Source organism: Hydra viridissima, unplaced genomic scaffold (genome assembly GCF_058129835.1).
Source record: "Hydra viridissima isolate aposymbiotic clone 2 unplaced genomic scaffold, HvirCarnegie_v1 scaffold_1, whole genome shotgun sequence".
NCBI lineage: Eukaryota > Metazoa > Cnidaria > Hydrozoa > Anthoathecata > Hydridae > Hydra > Hydra viridissima.
Genome location: NW_028324300.1, coordinates 24186068 through 24205442, shown reverse-complemented (window position 1 = coordinate 24205442; position 19375 = coordinate 24186068). Strand labels below are relative to the sequence as shown.

General features: G+C 31.3%; 2 protein-coding genes across 2 annotated transcripts in view; one reads left to right on the top strand and one right to left on the bottom strand.

Moving 5' to 3' along the window:
* The window catches only part of LOC149894028 (NACHT, LRR and PYD domains-containing protein 10-like), a 60103-nt gene extending 59739 nt beyond the window's left edge, over positions 1 to 364 (bottom strand). The window contains exon 1 of the mRNA XM_090076611.1: positions 62 to 364. Coding sequence (XP_089932737.1) covers positions 62 to 68 — 7 coding nt within the window. The 5' untranslated portion in view covers positions 69 to 364. The remainder of the gene's footprint in view (positions 1 to 61) is intronic.
* Positions 365 to 4159: 3795 nt separating this feature from the next.
* LOC149894027 (uncharacterized) lies at positions 4160 to 6964 on the top strand. The gene is made up of 2 exons (XM_090076792.1): positions 4160 to 5068; positions 5258 to 6964. Exons 1-2 carry the CDS (start codon positions 4468 to 4470, stop codon positions 6649 to 6651), a joined length of 1995 nt encoding a protein of 664 aa, XP_089932918.1. The 5' UTR covers positions 4160 to 4467; the 3' UTR covers positions 6652 to 6964.
* The last annotated feature ends 12411 nt before the right edge of the window (positions 6965 to 19375 follow it).

The following is a 19375-nucleotide window of genomic DNA, read 5'->3' as shown; positions in this document are numbered from 1 at the left end:
TCTTGAGAAAAAAATGGAATCAGATTAAAATAAATTTTTTCTTAAAAATACTTTTAGTTACCTTCCATCGAGCTTCTTTTTCCGATATGATTCTCAATTTCTATTAATATCTTCTCCGTATTTTCTTTCTTAATTATCAAATAGCTGATAATATAACTCGCCTGAAATGACGAGAACTAATTTGAAAGAGTAAGGAAGCAGGTAATTTTTAACTTGAATAGTATGTTCTTGCACTGATATGAATGCGTTTAAATCTCCAGAAAATGTGAAAAGTCTTAATATGTTGATTAAGTTGTTACCAACTCCATGGACTTTGATTGGCAAAACAAAGCCCACAATCCAATTTTTAAAGTTTACAATTAAATATAAAACATAAATCAGAAACAACGCTCTAATATCACGAGTCATTATATCAACTTGCAAAACACGTTTTATTATCGAAATAATATCTAAATTTAATTACGCTTTGAATTTTTGCGTGAATTCAAACTAAATTTGATTGGTCGAAATCTATATTCTCATAAGAGGATTGTAAAAATTTAGTACATATTGTTTAACATATTAGTGTGATTTTAAGGTTTTTGAATGCGCATCCCAAACTTTTTTTTTTTTTTTTGATCGAGCCGTTGAACCGCGAACTTTTAAAATTGACTGTGTATAATGAACTCTCAAAACAGAACGAAAGAAAAGTTTAACTTAACAAAGCAACCAGCAAAATAATTTACAATCTTTTTTTTCAGTTCAACATTAATGTGCTTCAGAAGAAAAAGGAATCGGCCATCCAATTTAAAAGTTCTCTTGAATTAAATATTCCCTTCTAAAAATTCAAAGTTCCTGTTTTAAAATATTCTGAAGTTTTTGTTTATTATAAAACGTGCAATCTAAGATATTAGTATTAGCAAGATATTAATAGCATTGACGAACTTAGAAATTTGATAATAATACGATATGATGCGATTATAAAAGTTTTCAAGATAAAACTGATTAAATTATTTTTTTATTTTTTATTTTTTTGTTTTAGTTCTTTTATATATTAGTTGGTACGAGGTACGAAACTGCATAAAAATGATGTTCCCTATCATTATTGAAACAGTTTTCCATTTCCTCTCTCATATAAAATGAAATTCCCTTTCCCTTCCATTCCTATTCCCATATTTTCCAAATAAAATGTGATTTTGAAAAATTGTTTTCGACTGCCATGCGCATGCGACTTAATAGTAAAAAACTTTCCTAAAACTCTTTTTCAGTTTAAATTGTGGAGCAATAAAATTTTGCTTTCCCGTTTCTTTCACAACCATTTCTATTCCCGTTCCAATTTTTAGATTTCAAGAAAATTAGATCCCCTTCCCATTTTTATGGAATGAATTGGATTTCCACGACACTCATTTTCACGAGAACTTCTCTTGGTTAAAATGTTTTGATTTTGCCAACGTGCAATTTTTTGTGAACTTATTCAGACTACACATTTCATACAAATATGTTTCAAATATCTTAATGATGCAAATTTGAAATAAAATAACTTGCTTTGGTGTACTCTCACCTGAAAACAACCTGGTAACAAACGTTATACAGCGGTGGCCAAAAATTAAAGACCACTCATTTTTTTTTCAAAATTTATTTTTAACCTTAGTATAATTTTATTTTGGAAAAAGGTATCAAAAAAAGAAAAACATTTTTAGAAAGAATTTTTATTGTATTTTATATTTATTATAAAAGAATTTATAATTTTTTTACAAAATAATGTTAAAAAATTAAAAAACTGACTAGTAAAAAATATAAATGGGAAAAAAAATTGGACAAAATTTTAAGACCATTTTCAAAAATATTACAAAAAGCAGTAAAAAAATAATTTAGAAACGTGTTGTTCCTCCATTTGTTTTCAAGCACTCTTGTACTCGTTCTGGCATTGAATTCATTAAAGTTTTGATTACTTCATCAGGCACATTTTTCAAATGATGAGAGATAGAAGATTTCAAATCTTCCAAATTGTAAAGTTGTTCTTTACCAAGCTTTTGATCAAGCCATGACCATAAATTCTCTATTGGATTCAAGTCTGGACTATTGGCAGGCCATGGAAGCACTTGAATTTTATTAGAATTGAACCAATCGCTAACAACATGCGCTTTATGACACGACGCATTATCTTGCTGGAAAATAAATCCATCTTGCAACTGCCATAAATCAATGCTAGGAATAAGCGAGTTTTCCAAAATTTCGATGTACCTTTCTTTGTTGAGTCTACCATCGAATAAATGAAAAACGCCAACTCCATAGGCACTCATACAGGCCCAAATGCCTATTGAACCACTGCCTTGTTTTGTTCGTTTCAAAATGCATGATTCATCAAACCGTTCGCTTGGAAGTCTACGCAACATTACGCGACCTTTTCTGTTGTCTACCTCAACGTTCATTTCATCACTAAAGACCACACGGCTCCACTGATCTGTTGACCAATTTTTATGTAGTTTGCACCACTCTTTCCTAGCAAATTTTTGTTTTTTATTTAAGCGTGGTTTTTTTGCAGCAGCACGCCATAAATAATTTAAATTGTGGAGGACCCTTCGCATAGTTCTAGGGCTTGCTTTCAGACCATTTGAAAGTGTCCATTTCGTAGACAAGTCTGTAGATGATGCTCGTCTGTTTTCTTTCATTAATCTCACTAACGAGCGAACATCACGGTCATTTGAAATTTTATTGCGTCCAGTCCTATGACGATCATTAATTGACTGGGTCTCTTTGTATCGTTGAATTATGTTAATAATGCAAGAGTGAGACCTTCCGAGCTTTTCTGCTATTTGTCTGATGCTATAGCCTTCTTCTTTTAATACAAGAGCCGCGTATCTGTCTTTTTCTTCGATCTTTGCACGCATTTTTGCAATATTTTTATATCCTTATTGCAATTCAAAAAATAAATGTTTATTTGATATCGAAACTCAGGTTTCCACATTTTATTTTATAGCCAACGTAATAAGCAATTAAGAGAGTTAAAAAAAATAATGGATTATTATTTTTAATAAGTGCAAATTAAAGATTTGAAAGTGGTTGTTAAATTTTGTCCAATTTATTTAAAGAAGATTTATAAGTACTCATCAGTTTTTTAATAAGTTAAACGCTATTTAATTAGAATTAGATTAAAAAAATTATACCACTTTAATCCGTATGTTTTAATTAACAAGATATTAAAAAAAAAAATTTAATATGTCAATTAGAATCTTCTTAATTTTAATTGAAAGATTAAGAAACCAACTAAAAAATGAGTGGTCTTTAACTTTTGGCCACTGCTGTAATAGTCATTAAAAAAATTTAAAAAATCTACACATAAAACACTAAAAAGGGTTGGGAAACTGAAATTGCAATAAAATTTGCAACAAAAGGTCTGGGCGCAAGTATATCTCCATAACCGTGACTAATGGAAAACTGAAATTTTAAACATGCTTTTAGCATTGAATTCGAATTTTTTCTCAAAACTCATCATTTTAGAAAATGATGGAGGTCAAAAACAAACATTTCAAGTTGAACTTTTGTTCTTCTTTTTTGTAAAAACCATTTTTTATAAAGAAATTGCTTCTTTTGTACAATCAACAATATAAATAATTCTTTGAAATTGTTGAAATAAGGCTTCAGTTTTTGCTTACATTTGCTGCAAGCTGTTACAATTTTGTTGAAAACAAAATGTCGAAAATCTAAAGAAACGCGTTCCACATTCAGTCTGTCCAAGTTGGCATTTGAAATTCAAGGATACTTCGGGCTTCAGGAGCGAGCCTCACTGTATAAAGAGAATCTTAAATTCCATTTTCTATTTTAATGGGAGCAAAGCTGTCTAAACATCAACGTTGCGTTTTAAGAAGTGCTGCCGCTGCGAATAATTTTTCATTTTTACCATCCAATGAAAAACTTAAAGAAGCCAAGAAAATGTTTTGTATCTGTAACAATGAATATTGTAAATAATGTCAAATTTGGTTTCAATGATTCAAAAAAATTTTATACACAGGTTTTTATATAATTCCACTGATTTTTCTACTTTCAACCGCTGTGCGACGACAGCAACATCAAAATAATGAAATCATAAAGTTTAAAATAAAAAGTAAAGTTTTTGGTTCGTTACGTGAAAGAGAAATTTTCAAATGACTTCATTTATCTGAAATGTTAAAATTTTAGACAAGGTGATCACACTTGTCCAAAATTGGAAATAACTACTCCGAAGCTTCCCGAAAAAACCCTTTGGAGCGGAGTATCTACATATGTTCCTGATTAGAAAAATGAAAAAAATGAAATCCTTCATGACCGTCCGAGCGAGAAATTTCAGTTTAAAAAATAAGATTTTTGCCAAAAAAAATTTTAATTTTTTTTTTCAAAATTTGATGAAAAAATCAGTTCTTAAGTATTAGTGGCACATCCCTAATAAAATATTGAACCAAATTTCGGGAAAAGGCATTTTAATGACATATTCATGTTTTCATTCGTGGAATGCACAACTCAAAAATGCCAAACTCAGCAAAAAATCATGAAGACTGTCGGAAGTCAGTTTGTCTCCTCTGTATGAAAAAATGTTCTAGGGAGCTAACAAGTTTTCTTAAAGACCAAGTCAAGAGTCTGATTTCTCAGGATGTTGACTTTTGTGACACACGAGTCCCACTTGGAATGTGTGATTCTTGCAGACTGCTTCTGAGGAGAAAGAAAAATGGTGAGAATGTCTCTGTCCCTCCCATTTTTGATTTCTCATCTGTCATCCCTAGGCCTGAGACAAGAGGACAGCAGTGTGATTGCATCATTTGCAAAATTGGACACCTGAAAGCATTGCAAAAGCACCCATTTGAAATGCCACAACAGCCTTTACCATCCCAAGACCAAAGAAGATGTTCTGATTGCCTCTCCTTAATTGGAAGAGGAGTACCTCATCAATGCAATCAGTTCACATTCAGGCATAACATAAAGATGTTGGCATCAAAAGATTCCAAAGTCAGTGAACAGATTGCTTCAGCAGTCATTTCATCTAAAGAGGCTTCTCCTCATGGAACCCTAAGAATAGCACAAAGTGGTGGTGGGCGACCTTTGCCAATTACTCCAGGTAACAGTAACTTGCAAATCTTTTATCTGATAGTAATTAAAACTTTGTCATTGTCTTTGTCTTTTACAAAAGAAAAAACCTTTAACAAATAAAATTTGCAGTTCAAATCTAAACTTTACTTTCCATAAAGAAAACTTGGTTGTTTATGTGAAAAATTTGCTCCTACTCATAGCAATGTTTTTAATACAGGTGCAGCAAGCGCAAAAAGACTCTTTGGTGATGAAGTAGTTCTAAAAGCCCAAGACCTTGCAAACATTCAGACAAACACAGGGCTGTCTAATGCAAGCGTCAAAAAATTGGCCTCAACATTGAACCATGTTGCACAAGCCAGAGTTGTTGAACCTCAATTCCGGGCAAAATTCCATCAAATAGGTACACAACTATCTGAACATTTCACTCACACAAACATAACTGTGACACATGAAAAGTCTCAGACAAAGAAACAAATTGTGGTTCACTGCAAGAATCTCTCTGAACTTCTCAATGATGTCTTGCTCAAAAGACAAGTGTATAAAGAGCACATAGTCAAGCTTGGAATTGACGGTGGTGGTGGTTTCCTCAAGGTTAGCCTTGGGATTCAAGAAGATGAATTGATTTCTCAAGTTCAAGCTCCACCAGACAAGAAGACACTTACATCTTTTGCAGCAAAAGACAGTGGTGTGAAATCTCAACTTCTTGTTGCTGTAGCAGAGGATGTACCAGAAAACTATGAGAATTTGAGAACAATACTATCTCTCATCTTCTCTGAGCGAGTTTACTTTCTTCTTTCAAGTGACCTGAAGGTGGCAAACCTTGTGTGTGGGCTTCAGTCACATGCCAGCTCACACCCTTGCACATGGTGTGACATTGACCACAATAGGTTATCACAGAATGGTAACTTTCGAACCTTTGGATCCATCAGAAGATCTTATGCCTCATTTAAAGCAGCTGGTTTAGACATGAAAAAGGGTAAACAATTTCAGAATGTGGTGCATGAGCCCCTCTTGGATTTTTCTGATAATGCACTTGTTCTTGACATCATACCACCAATGGAGCTACATCTCCTTCTCGGTGTAGTGAACCATCTGTTCAAGGCACTAAAGGACTCCTGGCCTGAGGCTGAAGAATGGCCTAAAGCTCTTCATATCAAAGAACAGTCTTTTCACGGAGGGCAGTTTGCTGGGAATGAATGCCGCAAACTCCTCAAAAATGTTGACCTTCTTCAAAGACAAGCAGAGAATTGTTCAGCTTTTCATGTTTTTCCATTCATCGACACTTTGAGAAAGTTTGATGCAGTTGTGAATGCCTGCTTTGGAAATCATCTGGATTCAAACTACTCAAAGAAAATTGACCAATTTCAACTGGCTTTCCTCTCCTTGCCAAAAGTAAGTGTGACTCCAAAAGTCCACACTGTCTTCTTTCATGTCAAGGATTTCATTGATCGTCACAAAAAGTCTCTTGGACCATTCAGCGAACAGACAACAGAAGCCCTTCATCACAGTTTCCGAACCCACTGGGAGAGATACAAAAGGCCTCTGGGTCATCCAGACTATCCAGAAAAGTTGCTGAGTTGCATAGTAGATTTCAACAGCAAGCGTCTTTAATGCAAAGTTATCAAGAAAACATCGTCTCTTTGTTTCAGTTTATTTATGTTTTAGTTTTTCAAAAAAGCTTGACTAACTAACATTAAAGCTGCCCCCAACTCAATTTTTTAAAGAGTACATTGTTTTCTCACATTGTTTTCTCACATTATTTCTTTGTTATGTGTTCATAGAATAAAAAGAATAAAAGCAATCTACAGTGGACAATTGTTAAATCATTTTAAAAAAAATCAAAATTAAACTTGCTAAACAATCATTTTACTTTTGATTTTGAAGTTTTTTAAACATTTTAGTGACTTACCCATGCATCAGGGATCTGTTATGTTGTGTAGATCAATGTTTAGTGAATAAAAAATGTGTTTTCTTTTGATTGCAAAAAAATATTTTTTGTCGCAATTTCTTACATTTTAAAACTAAAATTTCTCGCTCGGACGGTCATGAAGGATTTCATTTTTTTCATTTTTCTAATCAGGAACATATGTAGATACTTCGCTCCAAAGGGTTTTTTCGGGAAGCTTCGGAGTAATTATTTCCCATTTTGGACAAGTGTGTAAAGTGAACCTAAACAACATAAAAACTGATGAAATATGCACTAAAAGTTTTTCTAGAAAACAATAAAATATAATTTTTTTAAAATAAGCTTGCAATCGAAGCTTCGATTTGCTCTCCTTTCAAGAAAGCAAAATGCGATTCGGGCTGCCTATTCCTCGACCACAGTACTTCAAAAGCCTGCACTTAAATATTTCAGTTTAATTATTTGTTATGAATGAATATTTTAGAAATTACATTTTTGTGCCGTGGTTACAACTATTTCGATCATTTGTCAATATTAATTTCGCGGAACTTTATTTTTTTTTTAAATGATCTCTCCTTTATCCTTGCTGAAATATTAGTTCCTGTTGCTTTAAAGTTTCTTGTTACTTTTGCCACTTCGAGGTTGTGGTAAGTGTCCGCCAAATAAGGTTGTAATCTTAAAATAGAGCTCAGACCTTTACACAGTCGAGTGAGTACAGCTTTTTTTTTTTCTTACCACTTACAAAAGCTGTACATTGTTCTCTGAAAAATTTAAGTTAATAAATCGTGTTATAAAAATTAAATTTAATAACGTTCGCAAAGGTTGCTCAGTTTTATCCTGAAACTTAAAAATAGTAAAATTATAGTGTAGAAAATTATTGAATTATTATTTCTGATTATCTGAATCAATGTTATTGTAAATCAATTTAAAATTGGTTGAGTGGCTCACTTCATAAAAAATCAGCAGACGAATGAGAAGTTTGCTTTAGATAAGAAAATTGGCAAAGGAGCTTTCAGTACTGCTTTTATTACAAAAATTAACGCATGGATTATTGCAAAGACAAAATATGCGAAAGAGAAAGATGGAGTTGCTTTACTTAAACAACAAAGATTCTGCTATTAATGTTGCTGTGAAACTTTTAAAAAGTTATTTTTTTAAAAGATGGAGATTGAAATGTTTTAAGCAAGTGTAGCTAAAGAGTTTTTACAACGAGAAGCATATATAATTACTTCCCAAAACACAGGACCGCGAAATTGTTTTATATAAAGCTTAGCGGCACACGCAGACTCTCTCTCTCTCTTTGATACACTTGGTGCGTCTCAAGTCTTTTGTAAACGGTTATCCTAAGAAATATACATAAAGAATCTCGCCATAGTATTTAATCTCGAATTGAAGTAAAGAAACCCAATTCTTTATGTAGCCCACGGAGTTATAACAAAACTCCTTGTTAAGCCGAAGATTAAGAAGATATTTAAAGATTAGCGATTGAAACATTCTTCGTGAAGAGTTTGTTTATCTCAAAGAGCAGGATAACAGCTAAGTAATTTTATTATTCGAGATATATATATTAAGGCTTTATGTTGAATTAAAATAAGTTATTTGATATAAGGTTAAAATAAATAAGTTCAGTGAGTTAAGTATGTTAAGTAGAGTTACGTTAAATACTGAGGTAAAATTCGACAACATTAGCAAAACTTCATAAGTTATAAATTTAGTCGCTAAAGTTAATTGCTAACGTTTTTGGATTTTATTTTGTTGCATTGCGCTCGTCAATAACTGGTAAGTTTTTTTTTAAAAAAATTATTACAAGCAACAAAAATATCTTATTAAAAGTTCATTAGAAAAGTTTAAAGCGTTTAAAAATTCAACAAAACGTTCGAAAATTAATTGCCGTTCGTAAGATAAATACGTTGAGTTAGAAAATCCCGTTTAAACTTGAAATCAGATTTGTGAAATATATGTCCTTACAACTAAAAGAAAAGTACCATGAATGTTAATTCTATTTAAAAAATATTCGATCAGGCGAATGATTTAATGGAAGATGTAAATCAAAATGATAATTTATCAGAACTTATTAATTTGAGAGAGACTGCAAATAAAAGATTCGAGAGAATCAAAATTCTAGATGATGAAATTTCAGTGTTGATTGAAGATGCAGATAAACTGCAAGTTAATGATGATTTAGCAATCGAATTTGAAGAAATATATGTAAAGAATCTCGTCATAGTATTTAATCATAGAATTGAAGCAAATGAAAACAATTCTTTACAGTGCTTAATCAATTTTCCACTTAATAAAAGGTGTGGAATATAAGCTCAGGCATCTCGAAACTATTTTTGTTACGAGACATTACGATACGAGATTTCGAAATGACACTTTCGAGAATAGTTTCGATCTGACGAATTCGAGAATAGATTTCGAAATGACACTTTCGAGAATAGTTTCGATCAAAATCATGTTTTTCGCAAGTTTCGAGAATTTGTTTCGAGAGGTTACGAAAAGTAACGAATTCTCGATTGAAAGTTGACCTCAAAATTTCTCTTCTCGAAACATGACAATATTACGAGAATAACGAGAAATTAACGAGATTTTAAATATTTTTTGGTATTTTTCGAGATATTACGAGACAAGTTCTCTAATTTTTCAAATATGTAAAAAATTATTGGAACAAAAGGTTTTTTGTTCATTTTTGTACCTAAATTTTGATTAAAATAACAAAACACTATTTCAATGGCCAGCTAAGCCGCCGTTGGCAGGCCTTATCGTGAAACATTCGACTCTTTTTTCAGTTTCTACCAGATTGAAGGGAAGGTTGCATCTGGCCAAGAACTTGGCAATTTCTATGTCTCCTCGTAGCTGTTCTTTGTCCTGCGGCTTATACTTCATGCATGCATCAATGTTTTTGGCTTTCTCAGGTGTTGATGGTCCTACCAACTTCCTCTTTTTAATGCCTCTATCCAAGACTTTAGGTGTATGTGCTCCTTGCATTTGCTCGTATCGCTCATCTTCGTCGTATAACTAAAAATTAAAAAAAGTAATAATTAGTACCTTTTTTTGTAAAAACTAAAAAGATCTTGGATTCATAAGTAACAAAAGAAAAATGATTTAAAAATCCTAAATCAACAATGAAATAATTAATATTCAATAAAAATAGTTTAATAAAGATTAATTAAAATTATTTAAAACACCAATTCACCTGCTCTAGATTCTAAAAGGCAATATCTCCTTGGCGCTTTTTCTCTGTCTTTTCTTTTTCCAAAGCCAGCCAGATCACTGAGTGAGAACTAATTATGTGACGCCTCATACTACTGGTGTTTCCATCTGTAAGCTTGGAGACATGGCCACAGTTGTCAATGTTGCACTTCGCAAAAACTTTCTCAATGCCATTCTCGATGACTCTTTCCTCAGTAAGGTGCTTCCATATTTCTGTCCTTGGACGAACCATGTTGTCAGAGTAAAAGTATGAATACAGCTATTCACGAAAGTTTAAACGATTGCAGAATTTTTATCAAGTATGTTTGGTTTTTGTTTAATAAAAAAAAGCTATAAAATGATATCGAATAAATTTTTTTTATTTATTAAAGAAAAAGTAATTTGCTTTAAAATGAATATAAACATATCATAAAAATTTTAATATTTATTTAGAAAAAAACAATAACAAAAAATCATATAGGAAAAATAAGAAGCACAAAAGTTTAAACGAATTGCAACATTCGAACAAATAATGAAAAAAAAAAGCAAAATTAATATTTAAAGTGTCCTCCTTTGTTTTTATGGCAAAGATAAACTCGTTTATGCATTGATTCAACTAATTTCATGCACATTTGGGTATATCATTCTTGAGCCAAAAATTAATTTTTCAGAATTTTGACTAGCACGTTTGGATTCCTATGTATTTGGGTACGGGGAATTCAAATATAATAATATTTTTGTAAAATATTAATGTCTAGCTACCGGGAAACTGGTTTTAAAATTAGCTTTTTTTAAAAAAAAGTAGTCTTTTATAACTAAAGCTTAATTTTTAAATGTTTTTAGTCAATTAATAATAAAAATTAAAATAATGTTAGGTAAAAATTAAACCATTTGTTATAAAACACAAAATTATCATTTAGCTTCCAGGATTCTTGAGCCAGAATGCACGGCTAGGGCTTCCGCCCCCCCCCTCCCTTCTATCAATATTAGATAGTTTTATTATGATTATAAGATCAAGATATATTACAATTAGTATATATATATTTATACACGCACTGGTAGGAGATAGAGTAGGTAGAGTAGGAGCAAGGGGCTTAGTTGCAAAAGCCCCCTCCCCTTACACTTACTCAAAATACTAATTCAAATTATAAATCTGGCTGCCTAATTTTTTGTTTTAGCTCCCCAAAATTCTTATAAAATCAACGTTAAAACCAAGTATTTATTTAACATTTAATGTTATGCACAACAAAATATAAATAAAAATCAAAAATACTAAATAAGTAATTACATAAATTACTTAAAGTCTTTTCTTGATTTAAACAAAGGCATTAGTTCACGATTTCGCAATTGAGTTCTTATAAAACCATCTCTTTTATCCCAACCACAGACTGACTGAGCTGTTTCTGTGACTAATTTGACTGCTCTCTCGCAACTTTGGGTATGTAATGAGTATAGAGGTAGCTGCAGGGGAGAAACTATCAATGCATTGAGTTGGACTAACGACATATTTGCAGTGAAAATTGGTTCAGTGATGATCTCTTTTTCCCAGTCGATAAGTTCTTTGATGTCACAAGCATCAAGGTTTATTGTTTGCGGAACTTTAAATGGTCTAACATCTGTTGAGCCAAGTTCACTTCCGGCCCTAACTGCCAATATTATGTCGAAGGCAAATAACCTTTGTTCTGAGTTATCAGAACAGAGAAGTGAGACAAGTATATTCTCATGATGAGCCCACCAAGATTCACTTTTGAGATAAAGTTTAGATGCTTCTTTAATCCTATCATCTTGCTTCTGCCAAAGTTGAAACAGTTTTAAAAGATGACAAGAACCATATTTAATGTCATGCTTAACTTTAATCTCAAAGAACAATGGAAAATAAACCTGAGTCACCCAAGTTGCAAGCAGTCTTAAGATCTCTGCATTATCAGGTTCAAGATCATGTTTACTCATATAGAGAAGCAGGCATCTCATGCCACAAGTAAGCCATCGGCTGTGAGACAATCTACCACATTTAAGAGCTGCTACTTCAGGATCGAGCTTTCCTTTTAATATTGCATTTAAATACTTCCATGCAACTAAACTGTCAGTGCTCATTTGCTTTAAGAAATCTTCACTTATAGTAACAAGAGGCTCCAGAAGCGGAATTGGCATAAATTTAGTAATTCTTTCAAGATTTTCTACTTTGGAAAGCAGTTTACCTACTGCTCCACTCCATCCTTTATCTGAAGAAGTTGGTCCATCAAGTTTTTCCATAATATGACGGAATGGAAGCTCATTAATGTGAAGCCAGCAAAAAGATCTAAAAAGTTTTCGATTGAGAAGTTCTTCCACAAAATGAAGCATTCCACCTTTCCATTCAGACATTTCATTTGTAGTATCACTGCCAATAAGTTGGAGATTAAGATCTTTACCTCTTTCCATTAACCAGTCGAATAATAGCACATTACTTAGCTGGTTTAGATATTTCTGACTTAGGTTTTGGTGTATAATGAGCAAGGTAGCGACCTCTAGGCTCTTCTGTCACAGTTATATGATTTTCTTTGATAATTTGTTTTCTGAAGGTGCCTGTGGTTTTATCATGGATAAGAACTAAAGTTTTATCTTTTCTACCATCAACAAAAATTCCAGTAATTATATTTCTTTCACAGTCGAAATTTTCTTCTACTCTGGAATACTTCATAGCACACTCTTTGGCACGAAAAACTTTCGTACTATCACATTTGAGATTTTTTTTATCTTCAACAAGTTTTCCTGCCTTCATAATATCTTTCAGTAGACCATTAATGATAGCAGCAGTAGCAGTCGATGATACACCAAATCTGATAGAGGCAACGGCAGCATTACTAATATCAAGGTAGTTTCGCTTAACATAACTCTCTTGATTTTCAATTGTCGAGTCCTCTTCGCTATCACTGACTTTATCGCTATCACTGACTATCACATCATTGGAATTATTATTAATTTCTATTGTAACACCCGTACTTTCATCATCAAATCTAACATCGGTTGGATAAATAGAGACTGATGATTCTAACTTATACTTTGAAGCTTCTTCACGTTGTCGCGTGAGTCTTGCTTGTTCAGTTGACTTGCGTAAGCATTTTAGCCTAAGTTTGGCAGTCTCTTTAAGATCAAGACCAAATTCTTGCATACATGAAACACTGCCTTGTTTTTCTCGCTGGGTTTTTATCCAAATAAGTTCTTTTTTAGGAATTCTTAAATTTAAGTCACATTTGCAAAAGCAATTAGCACCGTCATCACAAGATTCGTTGCAAGGGGCATCATTATCACTGCAGTAAACGATTCTGCATTTGCAAAAAGCAATATCTAAAAGTTTATCAAGTTTAGGTTTGAGATTTGTGTCGAGCTATCTTAGAGAATGCAGACCAACTTCTATTAATTCTTAGTGCTATTGCTTTAGTTCCACAAACTATGGGTTCTTTAAATTCTGTGTTGGACATAAGCCACCGTTCTGCAACTTCATTAGCAACATTAGAAAAAATTTCTTGCATTGATATGTTACGCGGATTTTTTTCACAGGCTAGTATTCTGTTTCGTTGCAGATCTAGACATCGCTGCAAACAATCACGTAATGTTGGAAATTCAGTTTGGAGAAACTTTTTAGGACCTCCAAGATACTCACTTAGTTTGGTGTTAATCGATTTTCTGGTTTTCTTGCTAACTGATAATGCCATTTTTCTTTTTTTAATATATTATGAATCTGGAAGATATAAATACAGCAAGTATAGCAATTAATTTGAAATAAAATCTAAAATGGTAGTTATAATATTTTCAAAGTATATTTGAATATTAACTGATACTTATACACAAAATAATATTGTTAAAAACTCAAAGCATATTATAAAAATTAAGCATAAGGTTAAACAATATTTTAAGTAATTATTATGTACATTTATAACATAAACAGTCATCATTTAGTAAAAAAACACAATATTTTTGAAAATTAAAAACGTTTTCCCGGTAGCTAGACTTGTTTTTTCACCAAAATAAATTATACCATTCAACTCAGGGTTTATGAATACATAGGAAAAGTGACATACTGAATGAAACTTAAAACATGCAAAAGTATGATATACCCTAATCAGAACTGAAACTAAAGAATTTATATAAATATTTTCTTCTCTAATAAACTAATTGTGAATAAGAATCAAATATAAAGAGGAATAAAATTGAATGTAACAATAAGTATAAAGTAATAAAATAATAATCTAATGATAACAATGTAATAAACATTATTATTTGGTGTCATAATATCTAAAATTATTTGTAATTTCTTGTACATGAATGTAACAGAATAATTACAGTAGATTGCTACTTAAATGATAGAAACAATTAGTATATGTTAATTGCTTAGAAAAAAGATTTCAATAAATGATAAAGAAACTTTCCTCCTAATACCAAAAAGTAACTTAGGGAAACTGGTTTAAAATGAATGGTTTTAATTAAAAATTCTCTCAAACCGAATGCAGTTTCTCTTAACTTTTGATTTGAGCAAAATATATGCATACATAAAATGCACTATATCAAAATTGGAACTAAAAAAATTTGAATGTGTTGTTAGCTTGTAAATTTACTTTGTCCTGTGGTCATGGCCGCCGAGAGAAATTTGGGGCGCTGGGGAAGTTTTCTTAAGGGGCCCTCATTATGATCAATTATATAACCAGGACCAAAAGAAGCGTGCTCGGGTCATTGAAAATAAAAAAAAAAAGTGAATTAAATCTTTTAAAAGTCAAAACTACAGCGGAGAAAATAGAATTAGTCTCACCTTTATTTTTTGTTCTAATTTAACAAAAATCGCAGTGAAACAATTATGAAATCTACTTTATTTCTTATTATCTTCTACTACAACTAAAAAGTTTATAAATTGGAGAAAATTGAATTAGCCTCATTAACGTTAAATACAAAAAATAAAGAAAATATTTTGTTTTTACGCTCATTTAGTATTTAGTATTGCTTCCTGAATTTTTAATGACTTCAAATATGCGATTTGACATATTAGTCACAAGATTTTGGATAGTTTCTATAGATATTTCATTCCAAGCTTCTCTGATACGAGTTTTCAGCTCCAAGGTGCATTCAAATTGCTTACCATTTTCATAAACCTTTCTAGAAAGTATTCCCCATAGATTTTCAATTGGGTTAAGATCTGGACTACGTGCGGGCCATTCCATTACGTGATTATTTTTTTCTCTAAACCAAGCTTTTATAAGCTTTGAATTATGGATAGTAGCAATATCTTGTTGGAAAGTGAAATTTTCACCCATCAATTCCTCACCATGTTCAAGTAAACTTATTTCTAATAAGTCAATGTAGTCCTGTGAATTCATTTTTGTTGAAATCCATGCCAGTGGAAGTTTTCCAGCAAAGGAAAAAACCCCCCAAACCATAACATTTCCACCACCAAAGTTACGACTCATCCGAGTTTCTTTCGCTTTTCGAAGATCGTGCCAGTAATATTGATAGCCATCAGGACCATCTAGATTGAACCTTTTTTCATCACTAAAGAGAACTTGATGCCACTCTTCTTGCCAAGACATGTGTTCTTTCGCAAATTGTAATCTAACTTTTTTATGACGAGCAGTAAGTTTTGGTTTACGCTTTTTCCAAACTGTGTTTGGATCTTCATGTAAGATTTGTCTCACACGTTGAACAGATACAGGTAATTGTAAATCAGCACGAATTTGAGAAGCAGTCATGTGCTGAGCAGCAGCAGCACGACGTACAATAACTTATTTAGTACGATTATGAATTTTACGTTTGCCACCACTTCCCTTATAAGCTCCATAATTAACGCCAATCTTGAAGTAATTATTAACCACTTTTGGAGATCTTTTAATTTTCTTTGCAATTTCCCGATTAGATAAGCCTGAATCTTTGTATGCTTTGATTACTGCTAATTCTTCATTCGTTAAACGCTTACCACGTCCCATTTCAAATTAAGGTATCAAAAACCAAATGTTAAAAACTTTATGAGCACTGATTTTACAGTCTTTGTTTAACTAACAAATAATAATAAAAAACTAAGTCACAAATGCGTATCACCAGATCAAAATACACAAGTAAACTGAAAATAATTATTGATGAGGCTAATTCTATTTGTTACCGCAAATATCAAGTATTATACATTTTATGGTTATATCAAATGTACCACAATTTAACTATGCTATATTATAATCTAAAAAGTTGTTGTTTGTAGCAATAATTATATGTGTGGATACAAAAGATGTACCGCACAAACTTGTTTACAGATTTACAAAATATTGGATCAGTACATGGTGAGGCTAATTCTATTTTCTCCACTGTATTTAAATCTTTTAAAAATTACTTTAAAAAACTATTTGTACACACACGGGGCCCCGGGATTCTTCCCCGTCCACCCCCCACCCCCACCCCCCTTTCGGCGGCCATGCCTGTGGTATAGATAATTCAAGACAGTTAATTTTGCTTAAGAAGAGAACGCAAAGAGTCTGACGAGATCTTGCTTTGCACTAAATTGTCTTTTCATATTTAGAGTAGCGATTACTCCTAAAATTCCTGCGATCATGTGATACTTAAGTGACAGCTCTATGTTTTCACTGGCGTTTGTTTGTAGCAAAACAGCGCAGTTATTATCCCCATGTTACAAAAAAAGAAATCCAAAGCAAAATAAACATAAAAGAATTTTACAATTTATCAAAGAATTGTAATTGTTCCTTTTGTAACAAAGTTCACGCAATATGTGAACTATTATTTTGTAAAAAAAATCTCGTATTTTAAATACGCACGAATAGAAGCAATTGGTTTTAATAAACTTAAAATAACTTTTTCCACAGCTGATATAAAAATCGTTTTAGACAGAATATTTTAAATAGCACTTCATGTTTGATAATTTATTGTTTGTAAAAGTAATTTTTTTTCAACAGTAAAATAATTTTTAGTTTACTTAATAATATATTTTGTGTAAAACTATTAATAATGATGATAACAACAACAACAACAACAACAACAACAAAAATAATAATAAAAAGAATATTAATAATCATAACAAAATCAAATATTTTTTTTAGTAACTTGATTTTTTTAACATTACATTTTTTAGCATTCATTAGTATCAATAAAAACAATCTTCTTTTTTTCTTTCATTTTTAAAAACAAAACACTTGTAAATTACCAACTAATGAGCTGGTAAAATTTTGTTGATAAAAAGAATGGTTTTTTTTTTGAAAATAAAAAGCATTCTTTCTTAGAATTCTTAGTCACTGAACAGTAGTTTTTACAAAACAAAAGTGCTGATTTAAAAATCGTTTAAGACAGAATGAAATCAAAATTAGAATTTTGAGGTTTTCATTTTACTCTGAAAATTATAACCACTTCCGGTATTATTTCAATATGTAAACAAAATAAAAAATATGAATGCAGCGGTTTCAAACGGCTGGCCTGCTAAATTTTGTTGACCCAAATTAAAACACAGATGTATTTGATGACTCAAATGTATTGATATATAGATGCATTTTATTTACCCATAAAATAAAAATACAGATGTAAAATGATTGATGAATATCTTGATTCTCCTTTAAAATAGCATGGTCAAGCTTCAAACCAGATTTTGATAAGTTCAAATAAAAAAAAAATCATTGAGGAGGCAGCTTTTCAAAGTCTTAAGTAACAAATCAAAATAAACTTTGACACTCCTGGTTTGATGGACAAATCGTAAGATGTTTACTTCAGTTCACCCGAAAACTCTCCTAGCCTTAGGTACGTAAAGTTGAATGTAAATGATATAAATTCCAGCAGCTCTGATAAAGCTCCATTTTGATTAATGGTCATTTGTTTTAGTATTTAAACTGAGGAGAGGGTTGGGGAACTAACTTTTGAAATTAGATTTTGGTTAATTTTCTGTAAATTTTTATTCGAAGTTAAATAATTTGGTTCACTTAACAATAATAGATTTAAAAGAATATTTTTTATTACAAACTACTAAAAACGTCTACCACTTCGTAATCAAAGGTAACGGTACTGATAGGTTTGATCATTTTTGAAAGCGATCTATGAACTTATGAGATCTGTTCTGATCAGAGGATAATAGTACTAGTTTTCCGTAGCATTTCCTTTCGAAATTTAACATGTATGGTTCAGTTTTGCTATTTGAATTTATTTGCTCTGCGCTTCTTCCTTGAAAATGAACCTGTAAGGAGTTCAAAGTAATCTACAATCTGAAATCTATGATCTAAAAGCTTGAGTTGGTATCGTTGTGTATCAGCCATATCTTTCAATAATCATTTTAGATTTAAAAAAAACAATATGGAAAAGAATTAAACAAGTAAAACAAGAATAGGAAACCATTTGCAAAAAGCAAACGTAACAATCAAATTTTGCAACAATTTTGAAAAATTGATTTAATAGACATTCAATTCAAATAAAGAAAAACGTGTAAATATGACATGTTTTCCTGGTCTCACAGCGGAAATTTAAAAACACCTTCATACTTTTAATTATTCATTTATTACTTTACGTTGTTTTTAAGAATAAATTTAACAAGTAAAAAAGGCAAAACATGGATGCAAGTAGGCGAGCTATTTATTTTTCCATGAGAAATTTGCACGAAATTCTTTGTTCTCGTTCTTGACTTCTTTGATTTATCAAATGAACATGATAAAACTCAATATAAAATTCCTTTACTAGTTAATTACTTTAAAACTACTTCACAGATTTTTCTATTTTGTTTGCTTTAAGATCTGTAGAAGATGCTGCTGCAGGGGTAGGAGCTTTAATAAATCACGAAACATAAAATAATTTTGTAAATAAAGCTACTTCATGAATCATCTTTCTTTCTTGCAATGATTATGATATTGGGACACAAACTACTTAATTATGGCTAAAGAAAATTCTATGTTAAATAATGAGCTATTTTAAGTATACATGGCCAACAAACATGCTCCATGTGAAAGTTCGTATTAAATTTCGATCGTGTTCATTAAAAATATTCATTTTTAACTTACATCAAATACCTCCTCCAGCATTTTAGAAAAACGTTCTCTTTTTTTAAGACCACATTTTCACTTAAATAGTTTCTGTGTTTAAACCCTTTCTCTTCTTTTTTAAGTCAACAACTTTGTTTCTAAATGGCAAATGGAAGAATTCATTATAAAAAAATTACAAGTAAAAACTTGTATATCTTGATAGTTTTACTTACATTATTTATACAAAATCAATTTGAAATAGGATTGAATTTAAGGAATG

Excerpts from the sequence above, each read along its gene's own strand:
- LOC149894027 (XM_090076792.1), top strand. The coding sequence starts at position 4,468 with ATGCACAACTCAAAAATGCCAAACTCAGCAAAAAATCATGAAGACTGT. Across the intron at positions 5,069-5,257 it reads ACCTTTGCCAATTACTCCAG|GTGCAGCAAGCGCAAAAAGA; the intron begins GTAACAGTAACT and ends TTTTTAATACAG.